This window comes from Lutra lutra, chromosome 12 (assembly GCF_902655055.1).
Source record: "Lutra lutra chromosome 12, mLutLut1.2, whole genome shotgun sequence".
Classification (NCBI taxonomy): Eukaryota; Metazoa; Chordata; class Mammalia; order Carnivora; family Mustelidae; genus Lutra; species Lutra lutra.
Window position 1 is genome coordinate 96,113,959 of NC_062289.1, and position 18,524 is coordinate 96,132,482.

At 43.7% G+C, this 18,524-nt stretch overlaps 1 protein-coding gene across 18 annotated transcripts in view; it reads right to left on the reverse strand.

Annotated features, from left to right (window-relative positions):
- Positions 1-1,489: 1,489 nt before the first annotated feature.
- The window catches only part of GIT2 (GIT ArfGAP 2), a 48,355-nt gene continuing 31,320 nt past the window's right edge, over positions 1,490-18,524 (reverse strand). For 4 of the 18 annotated variants that reach the window (XM_047696226.1, XM_047696225.1, XM_047696232.1 and 1 more), the window contains 7 exons: positions 17,920-18,069; positions 14,049-14,297; positions 12,314-12,403; positions 8,135-8,217; positions 7,349-7,537; positions 2,822-2,885; positions 1,490-2,074 (listed from right to left, as the gene is read on the reverse strand). In XM_047696226.1, coding sequence (XP_047552182.1) covers positions 1,862-2,074; positions 2,822-2,885; positions 7,349-7,537; positions 8,135-8,217; positions 12,314-12,403; positions 14,049-14,297; positions 17,920-18,069 — 1,038 coding nt within the window. In that variant the 3' untranslated portion in view covers positions 1,490-1,861. The other 14 variants (XM_047696230.1, XM_047696229.1, XM_047696227.1 and 11 more) reach the window with 13 other exon arrangements.

Genomic DNA, 18,524 nt, shown 5'->3' on the forward strand with positions numbered 1-18,524 from the left:
GACACAGGGTAGGGGCGCCCAGGGGACACGTAAGGCTCGGAAGTAAACCAAGCGTGGCCTCCCCACTGCAGCGGACAGGACCCCTCAGCAGAATCTGTGAGCTGGCCGCCTAGAGACCACAGCTCACCCCCGCTGTGTGCTGTGAGAATGTTTCGTCGCCAACATTTATAAATAGAGAAATGGCAAAAAAATATCCATATTTCTGGTGTCTCTTAAAAAAACCAAAGCTCTGTCAACCCCTGGCCCACTTTTCCACAAGGTGGCCCAAGTGGAGCTGGGGAGCTGCTGTCCCTCCTGGGTGTGCCACTGCTCCCCGACCGTCCTACGGCCCTGCTCTGTACCTGCCCACTCCATTCATCTCCATCAATGCAGCCTGGCCCGTCCCGTCCACAAAAACACCAAAAGAATCAGGGACAGGGACATGCTTTAGCATTCAGAGCAAGAAAGGTTGTCTTCGCAGTTTAAAAACCAATGTCAGTATGTTCTAGAACCTAAACCTGTACTTTTGTAGCTTCAGGATAGCTGGCAGTCAGCTAGAGCACACTCTCTGAGGAATTTATGAAAGAGGAGTTCTAATTTTTAAGTACCAGCGAGGGGGCGCCTGGGTGGCTCAGTGGGTTAAAGCCTCTGCCTTCAGCTCAGGTCATGATCTCAGGGTCCTGGGATCAAGCCCCGCATCGGGCTCTCTGCTCAGCGGGGAGCCTGCTCCCCACCCCCTCTATGACTGCCTCTCTGCCTACTTGTGATCTCTGTCAAATAAATAAATAAAAAAAAAATCTTAAAAAAAAAAAAAATTTAAGTACCAGCGAGGTAATGGAGGAGAAACAAAATCAGATTGTATAAACCTTACCTTATAAGAAGTCCTTAAAGGTGATGAGATGTGCCAAACAGGCCGTGGGAGGAAACTTTAAGTGGTTAGAGGAACTGAATTCTGGGAGAGAGATACATTACCATGTCAGGGAGTACGTCATTTCTCTTCCCACAATTTATGGCAGTGATATCTGAATGGGGTGGCACAGAATTAGTCATGGCTTGTGGGACACAGCACGTTTGCCACATGTTTGGAATGACACATCTGGTTTCCTGTGGGAAGGCAGAGCACTGAGCCATGTGTGATAACGTGGCCACGCTCCTACCTGGACAAAGCCAAATGACACGGGACGTGGGGGATGAGTGCTCACATGGCACCACAGAGACCTCAGGATGACGGTAAAAGAGACGGAGGTTCCAGACAGAAACATCAAATAAAAGAACATCTAACAAGATAAAACAGTTAAAAGCAAAGGAGCAGTTCATTGTTTCCTTCCAAGAGAGACTGTCACACTACTTTTAGAGAGGAGCAAAGTCCTTTCTCTATATCCGTGTTTGTAGACCCCCCTAAACTTAGAGATCCTTGAACTAGGGCTGGAAAATTCACTTATTGCACAATGCTTGCTTGGGAATAGATGAGGTGGATTTTTTTTTTTAACCCAACTCTCTCCAGAAAATGTTTCACTAAAAATCTCATTTATAATATTAACCCTAAACAGGCAGTTTTCAAAGGGATGGAAAAGGCCTAACAAACCTGAAACAATGAATCTATGCATTTGGAGGACTATGACCATCAACTCAACAACAGTCACTGACAGCACGACAGGACATCAGCGAGGAAACTGGCAAACAGGCACAAAATAAGGCAAGTGGGTTAAATTAATAGTCGAAAATTTGTTAGAAAACATGCAAAAATAATACTGAGTTTTTAAAAAAAAGTTTTAAACTTTCATTAAATGTTTGTTTCTGTAAAAACTGGCAGAATTCCACGTCTCAATTTGAAAGTGGACCTTAAAAAGCCAAGAAAATGCAAGGGCCGGCACTGAACTGTTCAGTTGTTGTTCTCTTTGGTGGTGATGGTGACCAGCTGCTTGGCGGCCTTGGCGATGTCGTAGGCGCACTGGATGACCTGCTGCGTGACCAGCTGGATGTCTGTGGGCGGGCCGGGCTCCCCAGGGAGGGTCTTCTTGCACTCGGACTGGAGTCGGTAGGCACTGGATGTCAGCAAGCGCAGGGAAGTCCTCACCGTGTCAGACTTGGGTTTCTGAACGGAAGAACACAGTCGCCTGTGTGAGCTGCATGGTGAACACCCAAGCGCAGGGACAAGCGTTCCTGAGGACAGCTCAAGCTGTTCCACGGGGCATGCAGTTTCGTCGTGCCCTTTCTCAGTGGGGGTGCTCAGGACACGGCAAGCTGGGCAGCCCACAGTGTGCGAGACGCCCAAGTGCTCCGACTCAAATGTCAAAGTGCTGTTTTAGGACACCCTAGTCTGAGCTGGTTTTTCAAAAACAGTAACCCGCTCGGGTGAGATATTCCAGATACAATTTTAATCTATTACTGCTTTGCCTCTCAGCACGGGGCTCACACATTCTTGCCTTATTAAAACCAATGTTCATAGGGGTGCCCAAGTAGCTCAGTTGGTTAAGCGTCTGACTTTTGGTTTCAGCTCAGGTCATGATCTGATCGGTCCTGGGATCGAGCCCCGAGTCAGGCTCCTCACTCAGTGGGGAGTCTGCTTGAGATTCTCCCCCTCCCTCTCTCCCCTCCTTCTCAACTCTCACGCACATGCGTATGTGCACTCTCTCTCTCAAATAAATAAATAAATCTTTACAAAACAAAACAAAAAAAGCCCATTGGTATGCACATAGGACAAAATGATCTCCAGGTCCCTATGACTGTTTGCATATTTGAAAACTTCTGCTAAATAAAGGTTAATATAGTATCAAGGATCCTGAAGAAATTTCTTTCAGTTCATTTAAAAGGGTCTGAACCAAGTAAGGAAGTGACTTACTTTGGGGAATAATGCTGCCATTTCAGTAACGGCCACGTGTATCCTCTCTGAGCAGGGGATATAGCTGCAAGAACATTGAAGAGGTTATTCAAAGACAGCAGAAGCACGAAGTACTGCAGAGATGGAGAGAACTCAGGGGCCAGAATGCACTCCATTTATATTCCCCCAGAGAAGGGGCTGAGGCTGCCGCCAGCTCCCCGTGGATGCCATGCCAATAGGAGCAGGGTCCCCATCCTTTCCTGAAAGTTCATTCAATCTGCTACAGTCTCCAGGTATGGAATGTAGGCAACACACAGAACTAGCTGGGGAAGCCACAGCCAGCCAGCCAGTCTGTGACGGCAGTCCCACCACTTCCGGGGGGTCATTAGGTTCTCGTATGCTTCACCTTTCTCAGTTCTTGAGAGAGAGAGGACTTCCACACCGAGGTCACAGAACTTTAAAGGACTGAAAAAAGTCCTTAAAATTCAAAGTGGCGCTTACACCTCAACATCCACACGTTGGTTAAAACTGATAGACACATCTCAACTGTTGGGGAATCAAAAGCTTTACTTTGGGTAAAGAGGAAACACTGAGGTCCGCTCTTTTATTGGATCACTCACCCACTTTCTCATGAAGCTGCCATGACTTTGCTTGTAATAATGGGCTAGGAGTACAGCCAGCACTTTCTCTGCCCGCTTGACAAGCTCTAAGAAGACAAAGTACATGGACTCCGCCTGTCCTCATCCTTTCCTCCGGCCACTGGCATCCTAACGGCCCCCTGGATGAGAGCTGAGAGCTGAGGTTTCGGGAACACTGACAGAATGCCAGCTCTGTTCCCATTTTTCAAAAGAGGAAACTGAGGCCTGGAGAAGCAGAGAATGTGTCCAAGGTCCCACAGTCGGTGAGAGGAGAGCCGAGCACAAACCCGACTGTCCAACACCTGAGCCCCGGCCCCTTACCACATGCCTCAGGCCTCTCCTGCTATCAGAGACACAACAGATTCACGCCTTTCTTTAGAGCAGGCCACTTTTCATTCATGACTGGTGACTCTAACTTCTTAGATGAGGAGAAATGCAGGGATGAAGACTTGGACTTCACTCGGCTTCTTATTCTTGGCACTGGGATGTGCAGCATATGGGGCTGGTCTCCTGCACCTTCAAAATATTAGGCTCCCACCCATAGTATGTGTTACGAGGTCCAGAGACAAAGACATGCTGAAGATGGACAGAGCAGCAGCTCTTAGCCAGCATGCTACCACTGGCCAGGGCTCTGGTTTCAGAACAACTGACCCATAGAGCCCGGGGTGTTGGGGGGAATGGGATACGAGAAAAGCTCACTAGCAGCCTGTTTGCAGCATGTTAGGAAATATGGTGTGAATATGCAGGTATAGCCTTCCACAAGCGCCCTTGGGGCTGTTTTAAAATTTCCTTTCCAAGACAGGGAATGAAATATCATTCAGCAACCAGCTTAGCACTTAAAGCCCTCAAGTAAATTCCTTCCCCATTTTTTAAGTCATAAAGTTGGCTTCTGCTTAAACACTGTCTAATAAGCAACCTCTGTATTTCATCTTTGTGAGAAATCTAGTCTCAAAACTATTTTAATTAAGACTGGCTACACTTTAACTAAATCATTACATTTTAAGAGAGTGGTTTATATTATCTTGAAATACCTTCAAATGAGAGATCCTGACTTTTACCTTTGTGAGCAGTTAGAACCATACTCCGTAGAGTAACAAAAAAGCCAAGGCAGAGGGAGTCATTTCCCTTGTAAATGAAGGGGTGACAACCCATCTGGACACACAAACACTCAGGGAAAAAGGCTGTGTCTAAGGCAACACTGTTTCAGCCACAAATCTTACTTGAACTAGTATGTCCATTAATAACATGTTAACAGAGACTCATACCTGAAAGATTTTTGCTTAGAGTTTTCATTTTAACCCAGATATATAATTCAGTCTTCCCTCTGCTACATAGAAGACAATTTTCTTAAGGACACCTCCCCAAAACTCTCTCAGTACGAAATATTTTAGGAAGTCCTCAATGAGCCACAAAAGAAAGCACATGCAGATAAATGAGAAAGTCGTCGTCCTCCTCACTCGGGGGAGTTCATGTTCACAACTTCAAGGTGTTATCCTTCCTCAAAAAAAGGGTTTTGTGCATAATATGTCGTACTCCTGATTTGTGTCTTTGTGCACGCATGTGTGCATGTATGAGAGACAGACAGAGACAGGCAGGGAGTGGGGGGTGGAGGCCCAGGGGAGGGACCAGGCTGAGGCCAGGTCAGGAGCTGTGGGCAGCTTGCTGGGCTCAAGGGACCAGGGCGAAGCCTGAAGGTATCTGTGTAGGCTGCTGGTCTACTTGGGATGAGCATAAGCAACAGATGAACAAGAGGAGAAAACAAGAGAAGGCATGGGTTTAATCAGTACAACGCAAAATTATAAAGGAAGTGTCCTGTATATGTCAGTAACCAGAGATCTTAGAACATTGAATAAGTCATAAAATACCAAATCTCTAGATCAATTATGATTTAAACTAGAAGAGTGAATTAATGACTAAACTCTGCATCATTCTCTCATGCTCTTAAAAAAACCAGATCATGGGCGCCTGGGTGGCTCAGTGGGTTAAGCCTCTGCCTTCGGCTCAGGTCATGATCTCAGGGTCCTGGGATCGAGGCCCGCATCGGGCTCTCTGCTCAGCGGGGAGCCTGCTTTCTCCTCTCTCTCTCTCTATGCCTGCCTCTCTGCATATTTGTGATCTCTTTCTCTCTGTTTCAAATAAATAAATAAAATCTTTAAAAAAAAAAAAAAAAAAACCAGATCATGGGGTTTTTGAATGGGTTTGTACATCTTAAAAAAAAAAAAGAAAAAGGAAAACAAGTACCTTATTGTGGTCTCTGATGCCAAAAATGGCTTCTGGGCAGATATTTCTGACAACTACTGAAGAGAACAATGCAATGTAAACATATTTTTTGGTTTGTTTGAAATACAGCGTGGCACTTCTGAACTATAGTAAATGAAAAGCAAAGCCTGTTGTCGACTGGTGGGAACGCCCTGAGGAGGGAGGCCATCTCGGTATTGGGAGTCAGTTAAAGACTGCCCTTCGGTGCGCTGTGATACGTTTACGCAGGGAGCTTGTGAGGCAGGGGGGTGTATGACAGGGAGGCTTGCCTGGGAAGGGGGTGATGAAGAGCCATGTAATTCTTATGGAAGGAGGCTGAGCAACAGCCTTCCTCTTTTCCTCCGAGGAACCTCCAGCAGTCCACCCAGAAGACCAACTCTCATCCTTCACTAAACACTGTCCACTCCTCTCCTGTTGAGTGGAAGAAATGACCCCGGGGGAAGTCAGAGGTGTGGAAAAAGGGAAAGGGAGAAGGGGAGTCTAGTCTGGCAGTGCTGGGATCACAGAGAAGACAAAAGATACTGGTGCATCTTTATGTGGAGTGAGAGAACAAGGAGGCCAAGAAGGTGGAGCACAGTGTTCCTTGAACAACTTACACTCTGCCGACTACAGAAGACAGTGAGATTGGTGAGGGCTTGTGCCTGACCTCTGTTGCTTTCATAAACTCAATGGGAGGATGTTACATGTTTCACAAGTGTCTCTTGACACGGCTGGCCACGTGAAACTAGGACGTCACCCAGAACAGTGAACGACTCATCAGAAGTTCTCAGAATTCGTGCTCAGCGAACAAAAGGTCGAGCTCGAACAAGAGCCAGTCCCTTCTTCACCATAAGAAATAACTCTGCAGGGGCCGCCCGGGGGGCTCAGTCGGTTAAGCGCCTGCCTTCGGCTCAGGGCATGATCCCCCAATGCTGGGATCGAGCCCCTTATCGGATCCTTGCTCAGTGGGGAGCCTGCTTCTTCCTCTACCTGCCTCTCCTCCCACCCCACTCCTGCTCTCTCGCTCTGACAAATATAAATAAATAAACAAATAAATTCTTAAAATAAAACAAAACAAAACTGCAGGATGTGGTTCTGCTCAGAGTAAGATGCCTCTTACTTCAGGAGCATAGTATTATTTGGGTGTCAATTAGATTCACTTTTATCTGTAACCACTTTGTTTCCTAGATGTTCACATATGCTTGCACACATGCACACACATATGTGCACAAAAAGGAGACCTAAGAAATCAAATTCGTGTCAGGATACCTTTTAAATCAGACAACTCTGCTCTAGCTAGAGATACCACAGGGAGCACAGGGGTTGGAAGAATCAACTACAAGCTCTAAGGAAGCTTCTTTCTTTCCTCTCGATATCCAGCACCAGGAATAGGACTAACCCTAACTAGGCTGCAATTCTATTTCTAGAGGCCTCTGTTTCCAATGCACTTTTCAAAAGAACATGGAAAATGGAAAATACCAAGTAAAAACCAAAAAACCCCCACTGAAATTTACAAATTTGTTCTTAAGCCTGTTACACAAACTGAACTTTTCAAAAAACCTTAAAAATAACAACATGCTGAAATAAACCCAACCCATCCTTGTTGGTAATGGAGCAGCATCTCTTTCAGAGCATGTGCACTTTTCCAGGTGGGATTTCCAAACCCCCTTACCTGTCATGTTTATTTTCTTGAGCTGCTCTCAAGAGCTCCTGTATGTTTTTGGTGATCTGTTCAGTTTTCCGGATGACGTCTTCCGTGCTGGGGAGGACGGGGCTTGGGGCTGTGTGGGGTTCTGCTGTATCTGGTACTGAGCCGTCGCCTTGCCACACCATACTCCTCTGCCTTCCCTTTCTGCCTGACCTGTGACCATCAGAAAGTGACTACATGTGACAGGTGCTTCTCAGCTACCTCTCTGCTTCTAGGAGCCAGTGCATGTGCACCTGCTGAATGCATGAGCTGGCTGCTTGTGTGGTTTCCTATATCCTGTCGGGCAGGAGACTCACGGTGAGGCTGCTTCCTCAACAGGCAGCTGCAGCTTACATGGCGGCTGCTTCATGCTACCACGGGGCTGGAAATTGACTTTCAGAGAAAGGGTAAAGATGGGGAAAGGGAGGAAACAAGTGGAACAGCAAGGATGTGCTGTTACAGAGCCATCCTTAAGCCAGCTCATCCCTTGGGCTACGACGTAGAATGTGACCTCATGTTGACTTAAGAATACTGATTTTAAGCACATTACAGCCTCAGAGACGTGTATAATATGCTGGTAAAAGAAAACCAGGCCCCTGGGGTAATAACAGGATAAGAGGTTGAAGTATGAACTTATGCCTCCATGTTTTATGACCTCCTGGGTCTGAAAATACAGAGCAGGCACATGCGGGAAAAAGTGCATCTCCTGAGCACGGCTACTAGGTCTCAGGTTTGAGAGCCCACCCCAGGGCAGTTCTCCTGCAGCTGTACCCTGTGTCGTCTGGGTCCGTGTCATTGGGGGTGTTGTCGTAGTCACTTTCAGGCGTGCTGTTCTGCTTCTCCAGCCTGGATGCCTGCAAGAGAGAAAGGCAACACCTGTTATGTTTCAAGCATGAGACATTTGGGAGCCTTGCCTAGGAATCATTACCTATTAGGCTACATGGCCTTCAGGCCCCAGATCTCACTTGGGACAGGAATCAACCCTTTATTGAAAATTTAGTAGAAGCTGAATAGTAGATCCAGAAATGATTTCTCTCCTTCTTGGCACCATTTTCTTCTTAGCTCAGTGGCAACTCCATAAACAGATCCCTGGTATAAACTAACGCAGACATGTGAGGCAACAAACTAAATTTAGTTCTCTAAGGAGTATGGAGTTTAACTAAAATACAATGCACACAGGCTAGCACTTACATACTCAAGACCTAGGGGACAACACCAAGGCCACAGAATCAGCAGAAAACCAGCACCAAGAACCTAGGTCCCGTCTCCTACTAACTCCAGTATTCCATGCCTGGGGCCCTGAGGATTGTCATTGCTCAGAACACTTAGGGCTCTCCAAGAACTGCCCTCAGAGACAGTTGGTATGAGCCACACAAGAAAACTGGTATTACTGTTGCATGTTGTTTGTGAACCAAAATGGATTAATCCAGCATGACACTTGGTTTCCAACCACTTTTATGTTTCCCAAAACATCTATCCCTTAGGATACAAATATTTGATGCACTTGTGGAGTTTCAAAACGAGACACAGATTCCATAGAGGAATCCTAAAAATATTTTGGGCAAACGTCAGCACAGTGAAGCACAGGTCTTCCAGGGTGACCAAATTTGGAGGGGACCACATTACATTCCCTTGAAGGGGGCTATGTTAGTTCTGGAGTGTTATAAAAATGATTTTCCCTCAGTATTTATTTTATCCACAATGTTTGGGAATTTCATCCTCCAGAACAGAAGTCAATGGAATCTGATTCAAAACCTAACCAATTACTTTGCAAAATACAAATACGAGCTATTTCTACCTTTACACCTTGAATTTAATCCAAGTTAATTGAAACATGGGACTAAGGAATTTTATTGATGCTGCAATAAATATGGCTAAAGATACGGCTGTAAATTAAGACCCTTGTTCAAACTTATGGAGACTTTGTATCTTCATCCAAAAGAATGGCTAGTGTAGAGTAAGCCAGTTTAAGAGTATATATGAAGTCTAATTATCTGCTCCTTGCTGGTAATGCTGCTTGGCCCTCCGAAGGCCCGATGCAGACTGGCAAGGCTGCCAGCCCCAGGGTGGGGAAAGACTTATTCATGCTGCATTTCGCTTTACTCTCCCCATGGCCTCCTTTTCCCCTCCCAGGGCAAAGACGCCCTTCCACTGTATGCTGAGGTTTTCCCATATTTGAGTGTTCCTATTTGGTTCTCTAATATAAGATGCTTGCCGGGTTCCTACTAAAATTCAATGTGAGCTCATGCTCTATCTACTCAAATTCATTTGGCAAATGATTTAAAGTGTTGGCTTGGAGCCATGTGGAGAGTCTGTAAAGCTACCCTATAAAATCTACAACAACCTTCCAGATCCCTGAGTTTTCCTCTCCTATCAGTAAGCAGTTCTGTTTTACCAGGTGCCTTATTCTGACCTGGCTTTATGAATCCATCAGTCAGTTACTGGATACTAGAAGTGTAGCTGGAAGACCAAAGCTAGGCATGTACCCTGTGCAGGAATAGGGAAAGCAGGCTCTTCTAGAGGTGATCCAAAATAAACAAAAATACCCCATCTTACCTTTCACAGGGAATGCTTATTTCCTTTAGTTTTAATATACACATGCACATACATGTGGATGAGTGTATGTGGATGTGTGTCTGTGTGTGTACATACACACATACACATACAAAAATGAAATGTAAAAAACTTGCATTTAAATAATTATTCTAGAAAATTCATCCAGAGCTGCTCCAGTGGAAAAATCTAGAAAACAGAATTAAACCCAGAAAAATCTCACATTTTTATAATCAATCTTTCTGCTTTCCTTGGTGTAAATGTGATAATTACAAATCAAATGCATTACCCCGCAATGATTAAAGTACCAGGTTTCATTCAAACATTTTAGAAGAGTTAACAACTCATATATCCAACAAGTACTCAGAAAATGTTCCTCAAGCACAGAAAACAACATATAGCAATAACCATCTGGGAAATCAGCTACTCACAGTCTTTCATCGTTGTCAACAAAAGCAAGGTACAGGATTTCAAATTAACCAGCATTTAATTATATAAAAACGATTATAAACATGCAGAGCTAAGATTAAGACCTATTAGTTAAAGTGCTGCTCTCTCAAAGCTGTTAATAGAAAAGTTACCTTATAGCTGGTGCTGGTTTAGTTTACTGAATAGATGTGCAGTTTTCTCTGAATACCATAATAGCTTAAACTCATGATGAAGCTGTCAGGAACAATCAAGATTATCAGTATAGGGGCGCCTGGGTGGCTCAGTGGGTTAAGCCTCTGCCTTCAGGTCAGGACATGATCTCAGGGTCCTGGGATCGAGCCCTGCATTGGGCTCTCTGCTCTGCAGGGAGCCTGCTTCCCAACCCACTCTCTGCCTGCCTCTCTGCCTGCTTGTGATCTCTGTCAAATAAATAAATTAATTAAAAAAATTATCAGTATAAATGACGTAACTGTTAATCTTGTATAAAACTGTCTCAGCAAGCAGCTGTGTATGGATTTTCCAAACTACCAAAAAAGATAAATTTTTTTAAAACAAATTTCACAGTGGGCAAAAGAGATTTACTTAACCCTTATTAGCAAAATTTCAAATGAGTTGTTTCATTTCTATTTAACTGTCCCTCAGTTAACTGAAAAATTACAATAAAAACATTGCAATTTAATTTCTGAACTCTTCAGAATATCAATACAACAAGAATTCCTTTTAATAGATTACCTCCAAGTGTTGAAAGGGCCTCGATGAGCCATATGGCACTGGTGGTGGGGAAGAAAGACTGTCATTCCTACTGATGTGGAAGGAATGGAAAAAAGCCTAGTGCAAACCCCACCCTGTCTGGGAGGGTACTGCGTCACCCACAGCCACCTTCCCTCCTCTCGAGTTAACGCTTCTGTTAAAGAAAGTGTGTCATGACCGGAATGCACATCTTCAAAGCCTGTACACTCTCCCCACTGTTTTCCAGCTTGACATCATGCACTCTTTGTGTAGGAAAGGATTTTTTTTTTTTTTAAAGTAGGCTCCACATTCAGCTTGGAGCCCAGTGCAGGGCTTGAACTCACAACCCTGAGATCAAGACCTGAGATCAAAGGTTGGATGCTAACCGACTCAGCCAGCCAGGTGCCACAGGTGTCTTTAAACTGACAATGCCTTTGGGAGCAGGAATGTCATTCAAGTTCCTAGGATACTTCGACTTACCAAAAGGTTGGGTATAGAGGAAATGCTTAATAAATGTGATTGTCTGGCTACTCCAAAAGGGGCTTACCTGGATCACATACTGTTATAGGGAATGTAAATCATACATCATACATACACAAATGATGTATGATTTACCAGCTGGACTTGACCAACTCAGTAAGTGATGAGCTCCATACTAACAGCTGCCTACACCTCCAAAGCTGCCCCGTGTTGCAATTCTGATGCAGGACACAGGGACTGCAAAACCTGGGTATGTCAGGTATGGCATGGACATAAAAAATGTCAACAGGCAAAGAAATAAAAAAATAATAAAGCATGAGGTCTTAGTGTTTTAGTTAGCCCAAGTATACCAATGTTAATCTGATAACTGTTACTCTCGACAAATTTGACACAATTACCCTGTTACGATATTTAACCAGCAGCCAGCTAATTTTCTGATTGTTTAAAGAGAGAGTATGTTCTGAATAAATGTTATAGGGCAAATTACAAACTTTGTTAATATTATTAAGTGAAATTGAGCAACATGGAGTTAGAGAAAAGGGAGACCGCCTCCTACAGACATGCATGCGTGTGTGTGTGTGTGTGTGTGTGTGTGTGTGCACACACGCATGTGCCCTTGGGCCGCTGTGGTGAGACACCTGGGGGAAGTACTGCCTCATGCAGGACAGAAGGGCAGTTAGTGGAGGGCCAGGAGAAGCACGAAGCGCCCAGGAGCACTGCCCCTCCTCCAGAGAGCAGACCGGTCAGAGTGTACTTAACCCTTCGGGCGCTTTCATCCCTCGACCAGGAAAGTGTGGAGGGGAAGGAAGGCAGAGACGAAGAGGAGGTCACAAGCGCACTCCTCCCGATCTGGAAGGGGAAAAAAAAACACACTCGGGAAAATACAAAACAAACAAAAAACCCTATCACCTACCCTGGCTTCAGCCCAGGGCTTCCCACTAAAAGAATCCTAAAAAGTAACTCACTGTGTGATATCAATGCTGAAATTTCTGTGACAAGCAGGCTCACTGCCATGCTGACGACACATCCCCAGAAATGTTTACTCCTTTAGTGAGATGCCTCCCAGAAATTACTTGGAATTTACAAAGCTACTTTTCCATAAGAGAAAAGATAACATCTAGCCTAATTTGTTCATTTTGTCAGTTTTTTTTTAATGGATAGCCTTAAATGAATATTTGTTTTTTAATCAGGATATACTTGAAATAAGAAACTATATGAATGGTTCAGTTGGTATAGGTTATTAATCTATTCTTCAGTACAGATACAGAACTTTAGCAATAAAATAACATTGCATTCTAAATGTTTCTAAAATAAAAAAGGATACTGTGAAAAGTGACAAAGTTGCTTTTCCTAATTTTTGTTTTCAGTTATACAAAAATAAGATTAAGTTAGTTTGATGGCATTTCCATTACACCAAACGTATCAAATCAATTGCCTTAGAATGTTTTAGCCCAAACAACTTAAAAAGCTGAAGAGACGCCCCCCCCACCACCCAACTACAACAACACTGAAATTTTATTGCACTTAAGCCTGACAAAATTAAACTAGGGCTTAATTTACTAGACCATATCCTTTACTCTGCATTTACTCAAAACCTCTTGGAGACTCCTATAAAATTTGACTAAAGAAATAACAACTTTCAAGTTCATGAAAGATAAATCTTACTCTCTGAAAAAAACAAAGTTCTAAAGGGCTGTAACATTTTGTCAAAACATGGGTTTTTAAAACAAATTAATCCAAAAGAAATGTAACATTTGACAACCTCAAAACACAATAGTTATTCCACTGTAGAACAAGGTGGTTAGAGAGCAGCCTGTTACAGAATGCAATCTTTGGCATACAATACTTGTAAAATTGGTATAGAGGTTTTACATTTCCCTTTTATGAAATGACACAGCAACATTTTCTCCATGAAGGGGAGGAGGAGGATGCAGAAGCTAAGCAGGCAGGCTGACCACACACCGAGAGGCTGAGGAGGCGCGGAGGCTTCCAGACCTACCCTGCACATCCAGGCCACACACACCACCTGCCCCACTGGGAGGGAGCAGAGAAGGCACGCTGAATTCTAAGGGCTCCATTTCACAGAGGGGCACCTATCTGTCTACATCAAAGAAGATGGCACTTCCTCTTGCTGGTGACCTTTACCATTTGTTTTAGGTTTCAGAAATGGGGAAGAAAGTTTGTTACAAAAGAAGTTACAGTACTGGCTGGCTGGGAAAGATATGGATATGAGGGAGAAAAGTTGGCGGGGGGTTGCAGTGCTGAACAGGAACCAGAACCTGAACCTTGCTGGAAAACTTTCAGCCAATGGCTCTGTCTGCTTGCGGGAGTATAATGAGCATCTGTTGACATGTTAATACAGCAAACACAAGGAGAACTCTCCTAGCCCAATTTGGCAAAGCAGAAACACAGGGATCTGCAGGTTCAGAAGAGGGAATGCAGGAGTCAGGCTGGACCGAGAGTGAAGAGCGTAAGCGCCGGTGGTGTTACTTACGTGCGCGGGGAAAGGCTGGAGTCTCGTCCTGCTCTCTTCGGGGTGGTTCACTTCTCCCATTGGGAGATATGGTTTCTGACCTGATCCCGTCTCGTACATGGACATGGGCCTACTGCCCCGGGCAGACGGACGTCGCTTTAAGGAAGAGTGGTTCGAAGTGTCTGTGTACTCAGAACCAGTTTGCACCTGATAAATATTGGTTGTGGCCTGTTTCCTGAGGTTCGAATTTTCACTCTGGAGTGTTTGAAGCTGAAAGAAATGTTTGGCAGTGGGACGGTGTTTTTCTATAGCAAGCAGAAAAAGCAAACACCAAGTAAACGCATACAACTACCAGCTTTAAACAGTAAGAACAGTAACAGCTAGCTGGGTTGAAAGTTACAGGCAACTACAAACAAGAGCTCACTCTCCTAGAATGAGTGACACACAATCAACTTACTTTATCACTCAAGCAAATTAAACAGGCTTGATTTCTCATTGCAGAAAAGTTACAGTTTGGACTTTTTAAAAACAAAATGTCTAACCACTTAAAAACTGGTCATGGTGGGCCTGGGAAATGTTTGCAGGCAAGCCAGACTCTGGATTCTTCTAAGGCTTTTTCAAGCAAGAGCTTGAGATCATGAAGATTTAGGTAAGCTGCTTTTCAAATGAGCCCTGAGCAATTTGCAAATGCCAAAAATGCCAGCAGACACCATGGAAGCAGCACAAAGATAACCGGAGTTGCTTTGCAAAGCAAGAAAGACAGTGAAGTTCAGCTTACGAAAAATCAGATGGGCTATTGCTTCCCAAAAAGCCAACAAGAAAAATTATGATCAACAAATTTTTATTACAGAATACTCTTGATATTCCAAACAATTTAGAACTTCTTAAGAAAGAGAGGGAACCGAATCATGGTACGTTTGCTATATTAACATATCACGAAGAAAACTGGAGGCCTATCAAACTACGTTAACAGCTTCGTCTGAATGCTCCACGTAGCACGCTTGCTTCCCTCTGGTGATCGATCAGCTTTCAGCCAGGGCCGGAATATTTGGCCTCTCTCCTTTGGCTTTGTCACCCAAAAATGCGACCTTGGCGGTGTCAGCTTTAATTATTCTAATCTGCCTGGCACCACCCTATTTTAGTTAGAGGCTGTCACTTGGAGACCCTGATTGCTCCTTCCATTCCTCACATGCAGGCTGCTTCATGGTGTTTGATGAGTTAGAGTTAAGGGATCAGCAAGGAATCGTGTTACTTCTTAGCATCTGGCATTTGAAACACAATTAACTGAGTCCCGTCTGCACAGTGTCCTTCCCCTCTGGTGCTCCTTCATCTTCCAAGACATTTTATAAGCTGGGTGTGGTGTAAGTTCAGCTGTCTACTCTTTGACAGAGACTGTAAACTCTGACCAAATTCCCCACCGGGGCCAAGGCTTAAGTCCGCAAGCAAACGTATTTGCACCAGAAGATCATTACTTTTTCAATAGCAAACCCATTCAGTGTTAGGAGTTACTTTCAATTTTTATTTAGAAAGCACCGATCTGTGAATTATACACCAATAGTGGCTGCTCCTCTTCATTAATTAGCATCTTTTCCAAGCAACTGTTAAATATGAAAGATCAGATACAAATCATGCTACTTTGTCAACTATATAGATACAAAAACTTTTACCTAACTTTGAAATAAAACCAACACATCTTTGCAAAATAAGCAAATTCTACATACTTTACAGTAATAGTGCCAAATTTTGAGGACAGTCTGATTTATATTGCCTCTGCCACAGAAATACCCTCACTTCTGTTTTTTCCAAGGATGATCCACTAAGGAATGACAGAGTGCTTCTACACCATAAAGGCTTATGGGGTAAAACTTCTATGTGCAACTCATTTCCTAATGAAAGAACAGCTGCAAAGTGACAAGCAGCCACTGAAAATTCCTACATTCCAGGATAGAGAGAAGCAGAAGGTGCCTATCAAACTATTTATTGGTGAGCCCATGTCCTAAAGGGAAATGGACACAGTCCAGAAAGTGAGGAGCAGAACCGCACATGCCCCTCCATGAATGACCAGTATGTCTGGTCATGTGACTGTCTGTCTATGTAAAAACCTTCTCTTAAGAGGTTTTTAGATAATGCCTTGTCATCCAAAAATGAATGCCTTGAAATCTGAAACTTCAACTTAACACTTGTCATGCCTCTAAAATATCCAGGGTGGATTTTACTTGAATGTATTTGAGAGCACAAGTTCCTCGTCTTGATTTTAAAAAATTTTAGTCCTCAGTATTTAGAGAGATGTCCTAGAATAAACTTGATTGATGCTATCTTAGTAAGAATCAGACTATACATGTTTGTTTGGAAGGAGTGTAACAGGAAATGAGAAGTTACAGGTAATTCAATAGCTCCAGAAATCAAAAGCATTTCTAAGAATTGAGGAGATAATCCATGAGCAATGGCAAATGATTTCACTTTGCATTTCTTAAGGCTCAAGCCATTTGCTTTCAGAGATATGAGGTTATCTCTGGCAATTTCTACAAATACTAAAGGAGCATTACAGCCAAAAAAAAAAAAAAAAAAAAAAAAAAGAAAAAAAAAGTGATGGTTAGCAGACTGATTTACACTGGCAAAGTCAGCATGTTTCAGAAAAAGTCACCTCAACAAAAATTATTAGTTCAATTAATGGGACAAACTGTAATTCATTAAACAAAAGATATTTCAGAAAAGACAGAAGTGCAAGCCCTGTATGATACAGCAGAAGGGCTCTTGGTCTACCCTGTTCACGGTTGCACACCAGCCCTTGATAGGGCCAGGCTGGCCCAGAACAAAGGGTGAATTAAAATCTGGTTGATCTTCAGGCAGTATTATAGGTTTGGGGCCATTTATCTAAAAAAAAAAAAAAAAAAAAAAAAACATCTAGAACTCCACACCAAAAGAATCCTAGACCAAGCCCCAAGCGAGAGTGTACTGCAGTGTCCTTCCCTGACAGGCAGAGGGGACAGACCTCCTTCTTCTAGTTCCTCGGGCTTCCTTTAGGGAACATGACTGGGAAGGCCCAGCCACACAGGGAGTGCACCTTGTCCTCTGTTCCTGATAATGATTCTGAAACATTACTCTTCAAATGGCAGAATTAAGACACAGATACATACTTTGTTTTGTTTCTATTTAAGGGAAGTGCACAAAATCTGACAGGGACAGCCTTCTCATAAAGAGTTGCACACATAATCCCCCTTTAAGCATACTCCTTGCTACTAGTAGCCATGCTCCTCTTAGGGGCTAATATATTCATGTATTTCTGACTCTCCCAAAAGGCAGTGAACGAGAACATGCCAGGCAATTGGGATTGTCTCTTACGAGTGTACAGCTCTCGCCAGTGCAAACGAAAATGTTTTCTTATATTTATGGAGTCCCTACCCCATGGCAGGCCCTGCTCTAGCCTCTGAGGATATCCTAAATTAGTAAGTACTGGGGATGTGGGGACAAAGCTGCCAGAGCTGGGTGGGTAACAACAGAATATGAGTGAGCAGGGATGGCACCCTCTGCACGGAGCGCTGAGAAGGGCTTCTGCCTGCTCTGTCTTCATGGTGTGGTTCTTTAGAATGAGCAATAGAATGGCGTGCATCCATGAGGGGCATCCGCATTCCCAGGAAGCACGGAGCAGTGCAAGGGTGGCCGCAACTAGGTTCAAGTGCCTGGGAAACTCACTCTCGACTTATTTCTAATCAAAACCACTTCATCTGAAATACCCAAATACATACTGCTTCCAAAAAGCTTGGCCCAAAGGTTTTTAGGTCTGTTACAATAACTGCTTTTCTTCCCTCTGCCCACCAGCATTGTGCCTGGGAGTCTTCTTTATACTACAGGGTTAAAGAGTCAATCATCCTGGCATTTATTAACATGTTACCTTTTTCTGCATAATTCTCAGCTCGTCACTCAAGTTGTTATTCACCTTCATTAGCTGTTGTATCTTGGCCTCAGAAGCCACTAGAGCGTTTTTGACCTCCATAAATTCCTGCACAGTGACTGGTCCATCTGATAAATCTGAATCTAGGCTCTAAAAATAAATTGGGGAAAATGTTCACAATCTGAGGTGACGATAACATGCAAGACTCACAGCTAAAGAATTTTAAATTCTGACCATGCCAGCTGGACTGCAAAGTTAATCAAAGCAAATCAAGGCTTCTGGGAGGAACACAAAAATAAAACATAAAGGTAGGGTTACTATAATATTTGAAAAATATCAGAGTCAGTATTTTCTAACAGAACAGGGAGTGTAGCCACAAATCTAGTCTGATGAGGACTCTCGGAGCATCTGTCTTGTATTGCCTGCCTGCCTTTCTCTTGCTCATTCCTTTTCCCAATACATTCTTTCAGTAATTCCTTCATTCCAACCTATTTGTATTGAGCATCAGGCAGTATTCTAGGGACTTGGGATATATAAAAAAAGAAAATAGACAAATATTACTGCTTCCATGGTGTTTATACCCCAGCAGAGTGGGAGAGGGACAA